Source organism: Cryptomeria japonica, chromosome 6, assembly GCF_030272615.1.
Source record: "Cryptomeria japonica chromosome 6, Sugi_1.0, whole genome shotgun sequence".
In the NCBI taxonomy this organism is placed as follows: Eukaryota; Viridiplantae; Streptophyta; class Pinopsida; order Cupressales; family Cupressaceae; genus Cryptomeria; species Cryptomeria japonica.
The window spans coordinates 656827279-656848824 of record NC_081410.1 but is presented as its reverse complement, the minus strand read 5'-3'; the positions used below and the strand labels follow the sequence as shown (position 1 = coordinate 656848824).

General features: G+C 38.2%; 1 protein-coding gene across 1 annotated transcript in view; it reads right to left on the bottom strand.

Annotated features, from left to right (window-relative positions):
* Nucleotides 1-18167, bottom strand: part of LOC131033196 (photosystem II stability/assembly factor HCF136, chloroplastic) — a 173821-nt gene extending 155654 nt beyond the window's left edge. Inside the window, exons 1-3 of the mRNA XM_057964344.2 lie at nucleotides 17736-18167; nucleotides 12379-12614; nucleotides 12164-12294 (exon numbers count right to left, since the gene is read on the bottom strand). Coding sequence (XP_057820327.1) covers nucleotides 12164-12294; nucleotides 12379-12614; nucleotides 17736-18123 — 755 coding nt within the window. The 5' untranslated portion in view covers nucleotides 18124-18167. The remainder of the gene's footprint in view (nucleotides 1-12163; nucleotides 12295-12378; nucleotides 12615-17735) is intronic.
* Nucleotides 18168-21546: the final 3379 nt, after the last annotated feature.

The window sequence follows — 21546 nt, the reverse complement described above, 5'->3', positions numbered from 1 at the left end:
ATCTATGAGCAACATGGCTCCACTTTGTCCTGATTCCTTAGCCCAGTGGAGCGACTCCCAACAGGTAATTAGGCTTTCCAGTATATAACGTCCTAAAACAAACCTTGTTTGAGTAGTACTCACAATCTTAGGCAAGATTTTCTCCAATCTGCATGCAATCAACTTAGCTAAGATTTTGTATGACACATTCAACAGTGTGATAGGCCTCCAGTTTTTAAGTAGGGTTTTGTCACCTTCTTTAGGAATTAGCTTGATCAGACCTTGGTTAATATTCTTGCCCAAGGAACCAATATGTATCGCCTCAGTGTATAGGGAGTGAAGATCATCAACAATCCATCCAATATTTTGATTATAAAATCAACTAGAAACCCATCAGGGCCGGGGGATTTATCATTACTAAGAGCCAAGATAGCTCTCCTAATTTCTTCTTTTGAAATAGCCATTTCAGGTATCCTACTATCCTCCTTGTCAATAAGTTTGGGGACCAAGGACATGACAATCTTTCTGGCATTTTCCTATTCCTCCCTACCTGGTTCAGCAGAGAACAGATCCTTGTAGAACTGAGCAAAGCACTCAAGAATTTCAGTTGGTTCAAAGAGGTTATTATTCTGCTCCTAGATGGTGTCAATTTTTTCTCTGGCTTGTTTCATTTTAAGAAGCTAGAAAAAGAATTTAGATCCTCGATCTCCAGTATCCAACCAATTTAATTTAGCCCTAGTTCTCCACCCTTTGATTTTCTGATTCTGCAATCTTCCAAGATCAGTCTTGGCCCTAATAAGCTGGTTGGTGAGTGATACATTCTCACGATCCCCTTGAAGCTCCAGCTCAGCCACTTGGAGGGCATTATGCAGTTGTAACTCAGAGGCTTTGGCATCCTGTTGACGTGGATGAAATCGCATTGCTGCAAACTCCATATGGCCAACGCAGAATAGAATAGCCAACTGATTATCCTACTCTCTCTTGAGATAAGGAAGTCTCTAATGTTGTTTTCTAAGTTTGATCAAAGGAGACAACCTCAAGGTTTCTTTTATCAGGTCTTGACTGCGGGATCTCTCAGTGGCTTGATGTGTTTTTGCTGGAAACACAAGGGGGACTTACGTTTAACTGGCAATTTATGGATAAGTTCCCTGGAACTTTTACGATCTTTCTATCGGATGATATCAGTTAATTTCAGACTGTTTTGATAGGACTGCAGATTTTCTGAATAAAAAAAGGAAAAAAAGGAGGGAAGGATAGAGAGGGATAGAAAGACATGAACTGTAAATTCTAACTAAGATAGCAAATTCAGTCAAGCAGACAGACACCTCCAGGAAACTAGATTAAACATCACCAGCTATTTAGACACAATGTTTGCATAAATCCAGTGCAATCTTCAAAGGAGAAACTAGATTTTCATATTATCAAGTACGATATTAGAACTTCTACATTCACAGTATGTATTTGATAATCGAACTAAGCATGAAAGGGTCCAGATTAACCATGCAGAAAGAAAAGCAATCAGCCGTTCTATAATGGTATGGACTGTAAGGATTCTATCAGATGCTTGATTTGAAAAACGCTATGTAAAATAAATAGACATAACTGAAAGCTTTCTAAATTAAGTGAAGAAGGAGACCATGCACTCACAAGGAAACTTGAAAACGGTCTTAATTCATTGCATTAATTCCTGTAAATTTCTCCAGAGCTTTCACAACAATCCAAGAACTTCTTACAAAAAAGAGGGAAAACCAGTCCCTTAAATAGGCTTCAAAAAGGATGAATGGCCTAGATTTAATCTAAACAAGTGGCCCAGATTCATCCATAAAGCATGGCTGCCCATACCCATAAATGGGAGGCAAATATCAACAACTACCCCAAAATGGGCAATAACTACCCAAAAAGGGATAATTACAACAATTTGGAACAATCCAAAAAGGTGCATAAAAAAAAGTCTTACATTTGTTGACCAAAAGTCAACTGTCACCTTTTTGTGCAAAAGTGCACTTTTAAGATTTGGAGGGAAAAAAGCACTTTTGAGAAATTACTTTCTCTATTTCGGTCTCACACTCTTTCTCTAGAAACTGATCCTCGCCATGCAGGTATTCCCGCCATAAATCATGACCTCCTGCTCGTTCCTCGCGAACGTATTCCTAGAATTTGATACACAACTGGAAGAGCAGACTGAATGGAGGCATGGGAGGGTGGCGAATTTTGTACTGCATGCCCTCGAGATACTGGTCCACGTGCTTTAAACCGTCCTTCCAGCTGGAGCGATTACGCTCAAAGCATAATATATCTGAATGGAACTGACCAGCAAAACTCAAGTCTTTAGCGGAATAGGAAATCTTATCTATCCCCAACCTTTCTTCCCAGTCTAGCTGGATTGCACTGTCAGACAGGTCATTTATCCATCCTGAAACCATTGATCGAAGGATGGTCTTACCTAGTTCTTGCATGTTTCCCAAAATTACCTCACATGCGTCACTTTCCTTGTCAATAATTTCTTTGGTGTCATTCTTCATGGTGATGGTTCAGTACCACTCCTTGAGAACACTGATGCTATGAGGATCTAGGATGGCAGACAATGTGGGAATTTGCGCATGTGTCCAGAAAAGAGCTCTCATGAGGGGAAGGGTAGAGGCTGCCACTTCGTGCATATGAAGGGATTCCTTCTTTACTTCCAACAACTTGACTAGAGTGAGCTCTCGATGAAGGGCCATTTCTTTTACCTCCTTAAGGATCTCCTCTCCCCTTTTCTTGATGTCTTGCATCCATTCCTTGACAGCCTTTGCGGTATCCCGAATTCCTTCAAATTCAATCGTGGTCCTTTGCACCAACGCTGTCGGGGGAATATGGGATTCGGAGGGATTGTGTAATGGCCTTAGGAGCTGATCGATGTATTCCTCGGCTTGCTCAGCACGAGCCCAATACATATCCTTTTCCGCTGTGATCTCTTCGAGCTGTCTGAGTATGTTCTGCACTGAATCCTTAAATTCTTCTTTTTCTTGCTCTTTGGTAGCTTGTCCAATGGGGACAGTTCTGATGCTATAATCTGCCAGTGTTATCTAATCTGCTGGCTTGTCTACAGGCGGGGTGGCAATATGAAGAGTGCGATTCCTTTGCTCGTCCTTGGTCACTCTAGAATATGCCCTTGGTTTCTTCTTCCCTTTGGCTTTTGCTTGATCCATACGCGAGAAGATATCCTCTAGATCGATGGGTGTTTTGGTGGCGGCCCTGCGCTGAGCTCTGGCAATCAGTCACTCTTGAAGCACTGTCTGGGTTGATGATAGGGTCAAGTCAACATTTTTTTCTCCTACGTTCTCAACCGATTGACCACAAATTCGCAGCTGCCCTACCACCGGAGGAGTGAAAGAGGTGTGAAGCTCTTTGCTTGCAGCTGAATTCTCCCCTATTTCGCTGAACAATTGCCCGACATCTTCATGTGAAGGTTGCTCTTCAATTCTCTCGAGCTCATGAGTTTCGTCTATCCTTTGTTCTCCCTCGACGGTGGAGTCGTCTTTGGCTGTATTGAGGAGCAGCAACTCGTGACGGCTTTGTTGGGTAGGTTCATGCACTTTGACCCCCTGGGTGGATGGGATTTCTCCTCCTATTTGGTTACCTAGTTCGGTCAACTCGAGGGCTCTTAGCTCAGTGTCCAGTACATCAGGTGCAGGAGGATCATTGGCCTCAAATGCATCGATGTCGCTCTAGGAGGGCGGAGCAAGTACGCAATCCAATTCTATAGCATCGTCGAACGAACTGGGATCTTTTGAAGATGAAGTGACCTCCGACCTCTTTATAGGAATCTTCTCCCTTCTTGTTCTTTTGGACGTCCGAGTTCCTCTGCAAGCCTTAGCCTTCTTTCTTTTCTCTGGTTTCTCAGTTCTTTCCCGAGGTGCACTAGATGTTCCTTCGTCTTCTGAAGACTGAGAATCGAGACTACCCATCAAATGGTAAGTGAACTGGACTCCCTCATGGACTAGCCTCTCGATCTGCTGATGTAACCACTGATCCGTGTACCTTGTTGGGGCTGCCATAACTGCCTCGAAATCTGTGATTGGGTCCTGGGACCAATCAACGCCTGGTAAGAGATGCCTTACTGCTTCAAATTCTCGGACTTGGGAGGCAATTTCTTGAGTCCGTGAGCTGATCTGGGACCCGATGGTATTCAAAGAGTCGCATCTGCTGCACACTCAATCTGGAATATTCCCGTCGCCTGACCTCGTAGTCATCAAAGCAATTCTTCCAATAGTCTTCAACTAACTCCTTTGCTCTGTACCTTCGACCATAGGCTCTTTTTGCCAGATTATCGTGATCAAAGTATTTTCTTGGGAAATGGTTCTGTAGGCCATAAGAGGCCAACTCTGCAAGGGACTCCTCTGCTAGGGTAGGGGTCTTCAAGTGGACATCATGGCTGCCTATGATCAGAGGAAATGTGAATCCAGCCTGCTTGCTTTCTCGGAGTAAGATGCCGGTCAGGCGTGACTGCCTTGCAACCTCCATAAGAATTACTTTGTCAGTTGGATACCGTGGAAGTCGGAGGGGAGCACCATCGAAGCCAGCTATTCGGATGTAGGAAAACCTGGGGAACTGAATGAACCAGGCTCCATACCTCTGCACTAAAGTAGTAGCTTGCTCCAAGAGCCTTATGTGTAACCCTCCCTGCATTAGCCTCACCAGGCGCATTGTGAAGGTGTCATTGACGTGTTCATACTGACCAACCGCATAAGTCGGGCTGTTCTTTTCCCTCTGAGCTATATCCTGGTAGTGCAGCTGTGGGTAACAATCATAGACTTTCACCTGACCGGGCCCATTCCCGATTTCACCTTTCATTATCAATCCTGGCAGTGGCTGGTTCTTGGCGAACATATAGATCAAATAAGAGGTCATGGTGAAGTACTTCGTTTCGAGCTCAATCAGCTGAGTGTGGATGTTATCACTTATGATCTGGGCCCAGTCAAACTTAGACTTTCCGGCGAAGACCTGCTCTGTAAAATAGAACATCCATTCTTCAAAGTAGCTGGACTTAGGAAGTCCCATGACTCGGCTGAGTAAGGTGACCACATCCCCATGTTCATTATGAAAATCACTCCTGGGGGTCTTTTTCACAATCCTGGTGCTTGAAGGCCTTTTCTCTTTGAACCATTCTTCGTTGATCAGTGCTTTGCATCGGGCCGGATTCATATCATATGCCCCTTGTGCTTCGTCTATGGTTGTAGCTGTGGGATTATTTGGAAAGGGGATGTCAAATGCATCACCAATAGCCTCAGGGGAGAAGTCGGCGATAGTCATATTCTCCAGAAGCACTAGTCTGGATTTCAGTTCATAATGCCAAGCAACCTCCACTACTAATTCATAGTTCTGTATCGCTGGAGGAAAACCCGCCGCTTGGGCAATGCCACTTTCCACCATCTGCCTAGGCCTGCCATATGCGTTGGGTGAGAAGACCCGATTCCTGAAGTCCTGAATATCGATATGGCCAAGGTCAGTATCACCAATGTTATCCCAGACGCTCTGAACTTTCAACTCCCGCAATCCTCCCCTCTGATATTGATACTTCATCTTTTCAACCTTACGCGGGATATCTGATTTGGACGCTTGTGAGGTTTCGGCTGCAGCAGGGGTTTTTGATGATTCCACCGCTGATTTAGGCATTTATCCTACACAATCGGACGCGGATTACGAGGTGATACAAGAAAAGTAATGCGGGTTATATAGCAAAACGCTCCAGCATGCCGAGATTAATTTAAAGTTTAGTTTGGACATGGAGCAATATTTCTAGCCAACAGCTTGATCAATCTTGAAACCAGAATATTCATGAAGATTCCTGACTACGCATTTATACTTATCATTTATGGATTTTGGATTAATTTTCAATAGAGGCAAAGCATGAAAATTTTCCTAAGTTTGAAAAGAGATGCAATTTTTGGTGAAGCCTTAAGAGTGGATTTCTAAATTTTCGAGTGCTTTGAACAACATTTATGAGCAAAAGAGATGCAAATTTCAAGAATTCAAGCATTGAGATCAAATTTTACGCATTTGTCTATTTGATTTAAGCATTTTTCAAATGATCATACGCAAAAAAGCGTACTTACCTGATGGGAGCGAATGGCGAGAGATTACCCAACCTTGTCACGTGAAATGAACGGACGATCCTGCAAAGTTTGAATTCCAACGGTTATCTCTTTGTTTTAAATTTTCGCGGTTGCTGGACAAAAGAGAACTTATCATTTTAAATGGTTTTCTTCTTACCCTGGGTGATTGGCAATCTGAGTTTAAATGATTAGGAGGAGTTAATGCAACACTTTACCTTCTTGTTTTCGGACCTCGGAGGGTTTTCAAATTTTGAACTGCGTTTTCCTCCTTGCAAGTTTTGCAAATTTCGCGTCTTATATTTCGCGATTTGCACACCTCTGGCGAATTTCGGAGCTTGGAGCCTGAGGAAAACTTCGGACCTAACACTTCCTCTTTTGCAACTTGGAAAGTTCGCGATTTCACCTGCTGGGGTTTTGGGCGTTTGAAGGTTTTCGGAGCACTGGCGTTGTTTGCAAGTAACTTTCGGATTTAGAAGATGATCCTGCAAATTTCAGAGCTGGGATGCTCTCGGTACTTTGGAGATATTCTCGGACTTCAATGGTTTCACCAAAACTTCGGATCCTTAACTCACTATTGGTGGCTTCAGACTAACCTCGGACCTCAACGTGCTTCTATATTTCGGAGCTTGGAGCCTGAGGTATACTTTGTGATTTTAACCTTCTGCGGCTTCAAGCGCTTTGGAGAGTATTTTGCGATGACTTCAGAGCTCGACGCCTATGGAAAACTTCGGATTCGGACGCTATACTCGCAGCTTATGTTAGACGTTGTCGCTATCCAAAGGAAGGGGTTGTGGCGATTTGGAAAAAACTTCGGCCTTTTAAACGCTATTTGCAAGCTATGTCGACCCTTTCAACTATGCCGTCCTTCGTGATTTTTGCGATTTTTGAAGTTCAATGCCTCGCCCGAAACTTCGGATCCTTGGGGCGTTTTGCGATTTTCGAAGCATCCAAGCGTTTTGCAAGCAAAAACTTCGGATTGTTTGAATGAATTTACTCTCCGTGATTGGGAATACTTCGGAGCATTCGCCCCATTTCGTAAATAAAACTTCAGACCTTGGCCGCCCTCTTGCAAATTATAACACTTTCACTCTTTCCAATTTTCGCTCCCAAGTCCGAATTTGAGGACTTTATGATTTTAAACGATTTTCGGACCTAAAAGCATTTTCACGATTTTCGGACCTAAAAGCATTTTCGCGATTTTCGGACCTAGATGTGTTTTTTTTTAAAAACTCGACACACTTTCCACTTTTCTAATTTTTCACTCCCAGGTCCGAATTTGAGCGTTTTAAGTGATTTCGGACCTCAAGGCCCTTTTTGGAACATTTCGCATTTTATACTTTTTAATCCCAAGGGTCCGAAAAAGAAAAACTTAAGTGATTTCGGGGCTTTTAGCGTCTTCAGAATACTTCGCACTTTATCTCCATTTTTTAAAATTCGCTCCAAGGTCCGAAAAAGGGCGAGTTAAAGGTTTTCAGACTTTGAGCTCCCCCTTGCGACATTCGCACCTACACATTCCCCCTGGGGTCCGAAAATGTAACGCCCATGTGCTTTTCGGAGTTGGAAACACATCTGGCGAACTTCAGACCTGAACGCCCATATGCGTGTGCTCTTTACATTAGCCGTTTTTTTTTAATTTCGGAGCTGGGGTCCGAAAATAGGGGGTTCTGAGGCGTTTTCGGGGACTGAGGAAAACTTTGCATTTTACGCCCTCCATCCTTCGTCCCAGGGTCCGAATTTGGACATTTTTAGCGATTATCAGACCTGGAACCATCTTTTGCAATACTTAAAGGCTTTCGCATTATTTTCGGACCAAATGGAAAGCATCAGATTTTGAAATTTTCGCCCCAGGGTCCAAAATTCGACCCCCTGGGCGATTTTGGCAAGATTAACTTAGTGAAATTCTGACCCCTTCGGGCCTCTGGGTCCGAAATCTGCCCCTTAGGCAATTTTGAAAACTTGCACGAAACGTCGAACCTCAGACTAGCCTTTTGCCGGATTTCACAAATTTGGTTTTAGGAGGCTTCAGAATTCTAAGGCATTTGGCCAGGCAATTTGATCGTTCATTAGCAGGCGAAAATCAACTTTTCTTCAAATCTTATAAACATCGCGGCGACAATCCTTATGCAGTCTGCTTCACAACTATTGTGCGAAAAATGGCAACTTGGGTCTTCGTGCGACCTTTAGGCGCACTATCCTTGCTTGGCGGGCTCCGCCAATCCCTACTACCTTACGCCTACCTAAGGTGATTTTCAAAACTTCGAACAAAACTCTTGGCGTTCACGCCCGAGAGCTAGACTAGTCGGGAAGATTCATCGGCTCATTACTCTTACATCAATCACTTCACGGACCAGTCGCGGACTCGCTCGAAGAGACGCGAGAAACTCTGCACGAAACTTAGCAGGGCAACGACGGAAAGCTCAAAACAGGAAGGGGGGCCCTGTCAGCGACAGGGAGCGTGCGCAACGCACAACACATCCTTAGCCTTCTTTTTACCCACAGCTTGACAGAGTGAGGTCCAGGTTTTAACATTCTGTTTCCATCTGTCAATGTTGGACATTTGGCAATTACCATATTTATTAAACATTTTGACCAGACACAGGGCACATTTCAGGTCCTCATCCATTAGTAGACTAGTGTTCATTCTAAAGTTCGAGCTAGGGTTTGGTGGGGCCACCCTACTATCAGTTATCTTTAGCCCAACCATAATAGGATGATGATCTGATAATGTATATGGTATGACAGCATTATTGAACACCCTCATCATTCTTAGCAATTTCGAAGAAATCTTTGTTGAAATAAAATCTATCAAGCCTGCAATAGACTCTTTTATTATACTATTGATGATTACACCAAGTGTACCATATTGATTTATACTCTTCCTTCTTTCCTGCTAAAGGATCAATCAATCTCATCTTGTTAACCATCCTTTCCCACTGCACTCTCTCAGCACCCTTCCATTCAACCTTGTTTCCTCCATGTTTATCTTGAGCACTAACTACCATGTTGAAATCTCCTCCCAAGAACCAGGGGATATCCTCCAAGTTAGCAAGCCATTCCCACATAATCCCTCTTTCTCGGTAGTCATTGGAGGCATAAATTGAACAAATGCCAAAGGTGGAATTGTCATTCTGAATGATAGCCCATACTGCCCTTGCACATGGGGATTGCCCCCATCTTGTCACCTTATTCGCCCAATTAGGGTTTAATAAAATTGCAGCTCCACCTCTTCCTTTAGGGTGATTGGTATAGAAGGGAGTGGCCTCCCTCCAAATGGATTTTAGACTAACTTCTATGGTAAATCCCACTGATTTTAGCTCCTGGAGCATAAGGCAGTCAATATCCTTGTGCATATTTAGAAATCTTTTGACCACATATTTTCTATCAGGGGCCTGATTCCATGAGATGGCTTTCAACATTAGGAGGATTGTTCAGTAGTGTCCATCGGGGACTTAAACCCCTCGAAGCATTTAGGCCATTCCTTGGGATTAGAGAGGTGACTAGCATCAAAAGCCACTGTTGAAAGTGGTCTACCTCTTTTCTCCCTCAGTTCAGAGAGCTGTTCGGGTCCCAATGATTCCTTCCTAACTGAAATCTCCTTAGATGCCTTAGGAGATCTTTTCCTCCTTTTTTTCTTAGATTTATTTCCAGATAGGTCTTCTTCCCCATTATTAGATCCAAAATCAAAATCTCTAAGATCTGGGAAAATGGCTTATCCCCACCATTGTTGCTAACCTCAAAGTCATCAGATTTCAAACAAGGTCCAGTACCATGGACATCCCCTATGGTTTGGTCAGAAGGGGGGATGGTAAGCCCCATATCCCTATCCTTTATTACATTACTTTATAAATTCACTTTATCATATTAAATAATGTAAAATTAAATATTTAATTTTACTTTATTATTCGAACATTATTTAATATAATATCCATAAAACTCCAATCACCATGACGCTATCAACTTCTGCAATAACTGACTATCCAGAAATAGCCATGATACCCACAAATCATCTTATGACTTACTAGAAATAGTAAGTATGAACAAAGTGACCAAAAAGAGCTCTGGAAGGTACACACAAAACCTATTGACTGAAGAAGTTGCATGTTGAAGTTGGGAGAAGACTGAACTATGACCAGCTGCCAAAATAGAAGTAACTATAAATAGTAACTGCTAAATATAGGAAGTCAGGCCAGACTCCCAACTGACCAAACGGTGTCAAAACTAACACTTACTAAAAATAGTAAGTCTCAAACAGTTCTGGAACATTCTCTAAGAAACCAGAAACCTCTTGGAACAGGCCAATTACAGTAGAGCCTAAGCCCTACTTGAAACCTTCTTCTATATTCCTTCCAAAACCAACTCCTCTTCCCTCTAATTTATTTCTACCTTCCCTCCTAGACTTGGCTTGTTCCCCCCTATTAAGCTTCAATTACTTTCCCCCCCTTTTGGTTAAGGGGTCTTCTCACATTACCCCACATCCTTCTCTTCTCCTCGCCTTGCCTCGTCCTCTTCCGCAACATTTCTTCAAGGTTCTTCCTATTCCACCGCCTTTGATGCCTCCCTTTTAACCCTCGTGTTCCTTCTTCCTAGCTCATCGTTTCCCTATCCTTTTCTATCTCCCTCATTGCACCCTTCCTATTTATTTTTTAGCATTTCTTTGGTTCCCATTGTTTCTTTTATTTTGTGAAATTTTAATAATTTTGTTTCAATCCTTTCCATCTTTATCCTAGTCTCTTTGCATTATTTGCATTTTTCTGACGTTTTTTTATTTTTCTCTTATTACTAATTATACTTATTGCCTTTTTTACAGCTTGATTATCATTATTGCTCCTCTATTTAAGGCTATCTGCATGTCAATTTTACACTTTTCCATTTATCTCATTATTGTTACATTCATTATTTTTTTACATTTTTTATCATTAAAATATTTACATAATATTGACTTTTTATATTAATAGTAATTTTTTCTTTATTGCAATTTGCATTACTATTTTTTTCATAAATCACCTAACATTATTTTCACTCACTATTTATTTATTTTCTATTGTTGTTCTAGTGTTGCATCATATGTTGACGCTTATCTTCTTTTTTCATCTTAATTGTCTCTTAGTCCTCCCATTTGATTCTTGTTTTTCTGTGTCATGTCTTTCTCTCTCTTTTAAAAGCTGGTTCCGCAAATGTAGATCAATTTTATCCTCTTCCTAATAATGGATGATGTGTTGATACAAAAAAAGTTGCACATATTTTTTTCTCCAGAGTGTTTACAAATTCATTACATGGACTGTGGAAACATCATGTCTTTATTTAACTATAACTCTCAATCTGGGTTATCTCCCTAGGTTACAAGTTTATGAAAGCGGTCTCTAACAAGTTACAGAACAAAACGCAGCTCTTCTGAGGCACGCATACTTTGTATCTTCAATGTATAAATATTTGGAAAAGTTAATCATCAACATCCCTTCTCTCTCCTCTTACCCATACTTAAAGATAAATTGCTGTTTGAGGAAAGGCAAAGCAGGCAATCCATTCAGCTAAGCAATTTGACAGTCATTTGTATTGAAGAAGATAAAAAAACATTGTCCAAAAGTTCTGTACTTTGTTGTACCAGCTCCAGCAGGGTCTACAGAATATGTTTACTTCCAATCTACTGTGATTGGACACAAGGACTTGCCAACACCCCATTGTTGGAATATTAATATGAACACGTACCAGAAAGAGATGGAGATGCAAGGACGAAAGAAACATCTAATACAGCAAGCAACAGAGTCATGGAACCATAGGAGAGTATTTATTGTCTGCCCCCTTTAGCTTCCTTCTAAAACGTGATATATAAAAATAAAGAGGCCAGGTAGAGTGCAAGGAGGTCCAATATTGCACACTACACAAACATTTATCTACGCACCTATACACGTGATTGTGACTATGAGATAGAAACAATTTCAGGTGTCAAGCACATGTGCAATGCAATAAATATCAAGTGCCAAACCCTACCAGATCAATTCATCTACCACAAAAAAATAGCATCCATTCTCTCTAAAAACCAAACTCTATTCATGAAATTTATGCAAAAGTTATTTAACATGGCAAGCTACCGGTTTAAGGTAGCAGAAACAGTTTCTTGCACAGCAGCCTTCCAGTTGTAGCCTTTATTTGAAGTTACATAAATGGCTCCTTCATTGGTGACCATCTCTGCACTTTTTTCACCAGTCGCTTGAATATATACCTACATGGATATATAATCCTAAGTTAAATCAGCCACAAGACCCTTTTACATAATTAAACTCAATCTTAACTAAAAGCACCTTACCAGGTCCCCAGGAAGCTGAGAACTTAAAGGTACACGCTCCCAGCTTTCTCCAGCATCAGAAGTGTGAAGTAAAATGGCTGGCTTTCCAACAATCCAACCCTCCTTTCCCTTAAAACTTATGCAGTTAAATCTATAATTGAAGTCCTCGTCTTCTGCTGAAGGGATTGATCGTGGAAACCAAGAATAGCCCCCATCCTTTGTTTCCAACAGAGTTTGTCTTGTACCAAGAAGAAAGCCTGGTAAACAATTTAAGCCATTGATCAATTGGAAAGAAATATGTGAAAAAGATTCCCCTGCTTTACTGACTAAATAGAATAATATTGAAATCTTTAATAAGAATAAAGAAAACTATAATAAATCTTACAGTTATTTCAAAGATTACAGTTATTTCAAAGATAAGCTGGTGAATTGAATTGGTTAGTAACTTAGCACAATTCATTGGTGAAAATCTGTCAACAGATAGATTGGGGTTCTACTAAGATCAACCAAAAAAGTGTTCTACTAGCCTCTGTTTCTATTTTCACCTACAATGCTGAAGTGGGAAAAAGGCCTTCCCAGCTCACCGCTTTAAATAATTTTACACTAGTCTCCAGATGCTAAGTTGGATATTAAATCAAAGCACATCACTTGGAATTCAACAACAATGGTGGAACCACAAACTAATGTGAATTACAAACCAGTTCAATTACCTGTTATTTCACCCAAGGTTACAAATGAATATAGGTCTATGATGCTACATTTATGGACCAATGTCATAATCAGAATAAACAAAGAAATAAATGAGTTTGAGGCTAATAAAGACATTATTCCATGCTATGACATACAAGATCTCTTAGGCTATTTATTTATTTTCATCTAAAGGTAGTTCCTGACAATGATTGTTGGGTCAATAAACATAGAGTGCCCCTCGAAGGGCATTTATGTATGTTGTTCACAATGGTTCAGGGACCCCCACCAATGTCCACCAATAGATCATTATGGGAGATTTCAGAACTGACAAGTATTGAAGACAAAATGTAATATCCCTCACAACTTTGACCAAAAACTTTCACTCTTTTCCAAGTGTTCTAAGGTATCACAAGCAGTTAGAATTGGTGTAATGTTTGTATGAGCTACCACAAGCAACAGGCCAGTAGTGGTGACTATGTTGGAAACATACTAATACCGACAGTGTAAAGATTGTAACTATTGACTCATAATGTGTAGCAGTGGCCATGTATGCAAGGTGATTATCCATGTGGAGACATCACTCTTGGTAGTAAGTTAGAATTGGTGTTCTAAGGTATCACAAGCAGTTAGAATTGGTGTAATGTTTGTATGAGCTACCACAAGCAACAGGCCAGTAGTGGTGACTATGTTGGAAACATACTAATACCGACAGTGTAAAGATTGTAACTATTGACTCATAATGTGTAGCAGTGGCCATGTATGCAAGGTGATTATCCATGTGGAGACATCACACTTGGTAGTAAGTAGTGTATGTGTTGGATATTGTTGAGAAGTTTGCTAGAATGTTGTTTTCTCATTGATGTCAACATATTCTTTTGTGTATTCCAGTGTTGCAGTCAGATTAAATGTGTTGGTTTGATCAATGTGTTGCAGATGAGTTGTTGCGGTTTAATGGGTTTTTGAGATGATTATCGCTAATTGATTCAGCAAAAGTTTCAGTGGTCCGCATGGTGATTTGATCGAGTTGTGAGATCCGGTATTATGGTTGATATTCAGTTGTTCGTGTTATTCGATATTCTGGATTATGCTCCGGAATTGCAATATCTTGGTTTGTGGATTTGGCAGAGTGTTTCGGACGTTCAGGTGTGTCCTCAATTCAAATGGTTTGTTATTTGGAAATCCGCGAATGAATCTTTCCATTTGACAGTTAGTTGAGTTGATGTTCTTGAGGTTCGGTATAATGATGATAAAGATTCTAGTGTAATGTCCCCACTTTGAAATAAAATTTAATAATAAATGATAATAATAAAATTAAAATATTTAAAATTAAATTAAAATATAAAATACTATAATTAAATATGATTAATTAAAAATTAATTAAGTTAATGAAAAGTCAAAAGACATGAAAGGAAAAGTTGTGAGTCCCTCAACAATGAGATATAAAAGGGAGAAGAGAACCTCATTTGAGAGGGGGGATAATTTGGAAATGAGAAGTGCAGATCTGATTATGAGAGGTTGTGTCCCTTTCAAAGGGCAGAAATAACGAAAAGTTGCACTTTTTCAAAGGGTGCTAATGGTGAAAGGGTGTGTCTCTTGCCAAAGGGCATACATGATGAAGAGGTGTGACCTCTCCCTCACATTGAGAGATATAAAGGAAAGGAATCAAAAGCATCTAGTAAGATCACCATGGATCAGATCAGAACTGTTACTAAGTTACAGGCAGTAACATCCTTGTTCTTGGTGGTATGCATGGGATGTGTTTAATAAGTATGCTTAATATATGAAGCCCAATAATGTTCTTATGCAGAATTAATAGTAATACTAATATGGACCGCAATATATATGACAGTCATACTTAATTTCATATATATAAGAAATATATATACTTATAGTCTAAATCATGTTATTACTTTCCGTATTTAAGAAGATGGGATTGAGATGTTCCAAAGAGGGGCAGTCTAAATCCGAGCAATAGGTTAAGTCCCAAGATAGGGTAAGGATCAGCGACCCATAAGCCTTGAGGGTATAGACCCAAGATAGGTAAGGGCTTGGATCTGTAAACTTTGAGGGAACCTATTGTAGTTGGTCTCTAAGCGCTTTGGTAACATATGTAAACCCTTCTCCCTTGAAACTGAAGTATAGCAGGGTTTGATGAAATTAATCAGCTAATGAGGAAAATAGACAAGCACTTGTTAGTAACTTATTGAAGAAAATCTATCAATTTTAGTATATTTAAATAGATCAAGTAGGGGACATTACATCTAGTAAGTGGTGAGGTTGCAGTTGTTTCAGTGGTGATTCACGTTGCTTGTGGATGTTTCTAGATCGTGTTCTATCCATGTCGTTGGTCAGCATTGATCGTTGTACGCGATATTGATCATTTTCTTGATCCGATGGTGTTCTTCGTGTTATGCGACATTTATGGTGATTGTAGCGTGTTGCGGATGATCGAAGCATAATTCTTGTTGGTGTTATGTGTGTTATTGATGTGGTGTTGATTTGTGCTTTCATTGCTAATTATCAGATCTGAATTTGTGTTTAAATTAAGTAAAGTTTGTGTGCAAACTGATTCACCCCCCCACCCCCTCTCAGTTTGCTACATTGTTGCCAACAGTATGTTGATGTCAGTTATGGACAGATTATAGGCGCACAACTCTTCATACATTCCATGGGTTTGGTTGGACAATTAGACAGTTGAAATTCAGTTGGGTATTCAATGAATACATCTATATTGAATATTGAATCTGTTTATATTCAGTTGGACACTTAGACCTTGTTATATTGAATCTGTTTTGGTTCAGAATATTATAACTTTGAACGTCTTTTGGTGGTGGGTTTTTCCCTGAAAGGTTATCCCACATACATCTTGGAGTCTTGTGTATAATCTTGTGGATGCATACCGTGATGTTAGATAAATTTTGCAACTGTTGTTGAATGTCTTTCTAAGTACTTAGTCTTAAGTCTCTTAATCCTAGTCTATTCGTAGAATGCAATAGGAGTTAAAATACCCAACACAGAGGAACACCCAAAATGACTTCCTAATACACTAATGCTTTCTTCTAGAAAGCAGAATTCTAGTCATCTTCATGGGAAGCTGAAACAACTGGTTCATTCTCATTTAAAATATAAAGAGATAGTAAATACTAAATTATTGTTTAAGAATCCAAGAATGCAAAGTGAACCTGGAAATGAAGCAGCTGATATTCAGCTGTAAAATGTAACCTTGAGGATTCCAAATTTAGGCTGGCGATTCTAAACTAGTGCCCTAAAAATCACCTGTGAACTATAAACGTTAGGATTTAATGGCTGAGATGGTAAGACTAAGTGGTACCCCAAAAATCCTTTTATTATTTAATGCACATATATCGATACAAGTTTCTTTGAAGATTATTCCAAGTCTTGGGAGTGTGATTATCATCACATTGTTAAATAACTGTGAAACAAGGTAGGCTTCTCATGCATTACATGCATAAATTTTGTCCAAAGTGGAAGTAAGTATTGGGGAAACACTTGGAGGTTGTGTGAGATTATTCCCACATTGATAATAATCGGGAGATGAGGTAGACTTCTCAGGGATGACTTGCACCAAAGTGTTTTGCCAAAGAGGAAACAAGTGCTGGGATGAACACCTGAAGGTTGCGTGTGATTATGCCCGCATAGATAATAAATAGGAGATAAGATAGGCTTCTATAGCATTGCATGCACCTGTTTTTCTAAATTGAAAGCAGGAAATGGGGCAAACGTTCCGAGGTTGAACAATTAGCATACATTCTCTCCGAAATCTCTCCAATACAAAAATCTCTTATACTAACATTGCCTAAAGGTGTCTGCATACTTCAGGTCTGAAGCCTACCCATAAAAAAAAGTTATTAAATACTACAAACTCCCCTTACTTCAAAATCATTAAACAGTATTCTTACTCCACAGTTGCATGGAGACCAGAGCACTGCTCATGAGAATAACTTACTAAACACTCCTAACATCAATTACTTAAAAAATGTTTAGCCTATTACCAACAAAATTAACATCTCTATTACAAAGGTACTTGGTGCCAGGCGTTGAGGATTCAATTAGTATGGAGATGAGAACGCCATTTAAATCAGGGTGTGTGTGAGCAAACGAATAAGGGTACAGCTATATTTATATATAAATATAGTCATCACAAAATGTGGATTCAACAATGGGAACAAGGACACTGTCATCAGATGTACGGACAGTGTGGGGATAGAGTCCTGGTCCTAGTCTCTATATTGGAGTTTCCGTGACTATATAAGTTTATTCTGAGCACAATTCAACATATCTCTAAAGAAAATGGATTTATTTTTCTTCCTTATCTAGAATTAAAATATGATAAAGATAGATGATTAGGATTAAAATAAGATAAAGATCGTTTTTAGGTCACGGTCAAGTAAAACATTGATTTGGAGTATGAAATCTTCCTTGTGCCAGAATTCCGTACAAGGAGAATGTTTTATCCTATTACGTTATATTATTTTTGAGATGTACAACCCTGACCCCTCCCAAAGCAGAACAAGTGATCTCTAAAGCCAGCTGAGGCTGTATATAAGTTGGTAACCATACAACTTTATTCTGAGCATAATTCCATATATTTCAAAAAATACAGACAATGGGTAATTTTTGCTAAAAGTTATTCAACAAATTGGCTAGCAAATTCATAAGCAACTAACCGTGGTTGGGGTCGTCTGGAACAAAAGCAATATCAAGGAGGACAACTCCTGGATTAATGGGAAGGGGCACTTTCTCCCACTCTGAAAGGCCCACATCCTCTGCCTTTGCAATTCCAACTCCAATTCCTTGGGAAAGAGCAGCCAATGAAAAGGAAACACCTGCTCCAGCAGTCTCAACTAACCATTGTCTCCTCCCTATTTGTATCTCTTGTTGGTCTTTTTCGATGGAGGCTCTGACAAGGCAATTGTGTTTTCCATTTACATATTTTCTTCTGCAACCACTAAATTTTGGATTGAGACTCGAACCCGTTACGGATGGCTTGTAAATTTCATTGTGATAATTTGCATTTGGAAGAGCAGATGCTCCTGCCGTCTGCATTGCAGCCATCAAGTCTCCCACCTTATCTTTCTTTGAACTATGATGAGGTGCTCCGTTAATTTATAAGTGTATTAATGCTTGCACATAATTGGATTCAAACTAGTAGTCTATAATGAGGTTTGAATTGATTGGTTTGTTTTCATAGTTTAAAAAATATATATTATTCTATAATTTGATATTATTTTATTATATTTTTTATCTTCGAGAAAATTGTATTGTTAGATGTGATTTTAGTATTGGGATGGGTGCTCTTTTTAGTGAGCATATTTAGATGTCATGAGTGTCTAGTGAATCATTAATATTTTTGAGAGCTCATGAAATATGTGTAAATGTGTTCCATTCGAAAATCTATGAAATTGAATCATGACAAAATATAATAATCTTTAGACTATGAAAAATACTATATACTTGTAAATGATCTTGTAAGACTTCAAGTTGAATGTGAAGTTGTTAGATAAAACTATATAATAGTTTTTTAGAGTTTTATCTAAAATTTTACAAAATTTTATTTAATTGAAACTTTTCTTTTATATAAATTTGCATTTAATTAAATAAATATAAAAAATAATTAGGTAATTAATTTAAATTAATTAATTAGAGTTTATTGTTGTTATAAATGTAGAAATTAAATAAAATAATACTTAACTTGATTGCAATGATGGAGAAATGTAACAAATCTCAAAGATAGACTATGAAAAATACTATGTACTTGTAAAAGATCTTGTCAAGACTACACAAGTTGAATGTGAAGTTGTTAGATAAAACTATATAGTAGCTTTTTAGAGTTTTATCTAAAAAAAAATTTAAAAATTACTTAATTGAAAACTTTTATTTTATATAAATTTGCATTTAATTAAATAAATACAAAAAATAATTAGGTAATTAATTTATATTATTTAATTAGAGTTTATTGTTGTTATGAATGTAGAAATTAAACAAAATAATACTTAACTTGATTGCAATGATGGAGTAATGTAACAAATCTCAAAGATGATCTGTCAATGCTTTATTTTTTGGATGAGTCAACGAAGGTTTGGAAAATCAATTGTATGTTTCTCTAGTTCATATCTACATCTACAAAATTGATCTTTGTGAGCATGAAAATGATCTTTTGCATGCAATAGATGGCTTCATGATTCCTCTTATGGTACTCTCCTAGCAAGATGCAACTAAATTTGAATAAGATGAAAAGCATAACTAGTGCCACTAAGTAATGGATTGAGAGCTTGTATGAACATGGATTCAAGCTCTAGATGAAACCTTATATTCCAAGGAAAAATTCATTTCAAGATGATAAAAAAAAATGGTGGATGGTTGTTAGGAAGAGATGGTAACTAATTCATAGAACTTGCCAAGGGTTGATATCCTTAGCAAAATGGACCCACAACTATTTATAAAGGAGAATATAATAAATGATAAGATTATCAATCAACCTCCTTTGTGAGTAGAAATTGTCAAGCTCTAAAATGATTTGATTGAAGGAGGTTTGAATAAGTTGAACGAAGCCTTGATGGTGATTGTGGATGTTCAATGTGATATTGAGTCATTAATATAAGAATTGACAAGTCTATTGATTGTGATGAAGAAGTGGGAGGTGTTACAACCTTGAATACGCACATTAAGGAGATTATAATTGGTGGTCTAGAACAACAACCATATACCTTCAATTCAAGTTCCTTGAATACAATGGTGAAAATGAATATTACTCTTTGAAACTTTGAAAAGGATGCATCCAAAAGGTGATCCAAGTATAATTTCTTAATTTGCATCTATGAAACACAAAAATTTAGATTCACTTTTGTAGATGGACCTACCATGAATGTCCTCAATTATATCCCTCTTGCTCTTGTGGAATATAATAGAAAACGAATTAAAGAATACAAGGTTATTTGGGGAAATAATTCATAGATAAGACTCCATGTGAAAAAATTCCTAATTTTGTATATTAATGTCATCTCAGGGTTAAGTAGTTGTAATGAACCTAGGGTTTTCCTTCAAGCTCCAGTCAGTCACAAAACGATGTTGAATAGATATAAATTTACCAAATCTACAATCTATAATTATGTATTTTTAGATATAATGTAAAGCAATATAATTTGAAATGTAGAACTCAAAAATGGAGTAACATACAACTAAGACAAAATCAATAATTAATTAATCCAAGTCTAAATTTAACAAAGGGATGAGACCTGGCACTAATTCCTTAAAGACTTGAAAATTTACAAATTGTTGCATCAACCAATTTCATCCGATTTGAAGGTTCTTTGGGTCCAATCTATGACTCAAATGGTTAGGTGTTTAGAGGTGAAATCACCCTCAATGAACCTAGAGTCATTTCACACTAACATCCACCTAGAATTTGAGGTATGAAACCCTTAATTGGTGAACTTTGCTTGCCTAATTTAGTATTCAAATAGACTAGAAATATGCATCGAGACAATAACTATTTTTTATCTATAGGTTAATGATGCTGCTAAGTGATTTGTTGGTTAATTCTAAACATTTATACCAACTTGGTTATTTCATGTCATATTGGAAGTGTAATGGATGGTGTTATAAAAAAATATAAGATTTGAGTGTGATTTTATATTCCCTAGATCCAATGGCTTAAGATATGAGTGTTGTGCAGGTGTTTTGAACAACCTATTGGATGCAATATTCTAGGAAAATCGTGTTTTCTTAGTGTGATTAAGTGTTCAAATTGATTCTAGGTGCTTACAAAAGCATTTTTTACTAATTTCTTGAACGCTCTTCCTAAATGAGTCTTAAATCATGATTTGATGCACCTTGATTTCTCCCACCAAAATCCTTGACATCAATTTTCTCTAGAATGATGCGATGATACTTGTTGTGGGATATCTCTAACCATTCCTATTGATTGTGAATCTATTCACCCACGATGATTTACTAACTTAAGGGTTTCATCCCTATTTGGAGCAATAAAATTCATTGCAACAATGAAATCATAATTATCAAACACACTTCCAAATCGCACATGATTGGTCTAACTTTATGCCTAATTGTAGAATGGGTTCCAAGGACCTAAATTGCATGACAAATTTTGAAATTTATATTATTTGTTTTATTTTATATTTATATTTATATTAAATATTTATTAATTAATATATTTAGGTGGTATTAGTAAACACCCGTATTAAGAAAGAAAAAGATTGTCTCAAGTGGGAACATGACAACCCTTCCTTCCACAAATTGCTTCCCCTCAAGAAATTTCAGACTTAGATGCTCAAATATCTCCACTCCTTCTAATGTAGCATCCTCAAGAGGAATCTTTTTCCACTTTACTAAGTGTAGACACATAAATCTATCCACTAATTAAATAAATATTTAATATTTATTTAATGCACTAATATTCTTCTATTAATTAAATTATTTAATTAATTCTTTTTGACCTATTCTTCCAATCTAATTAAA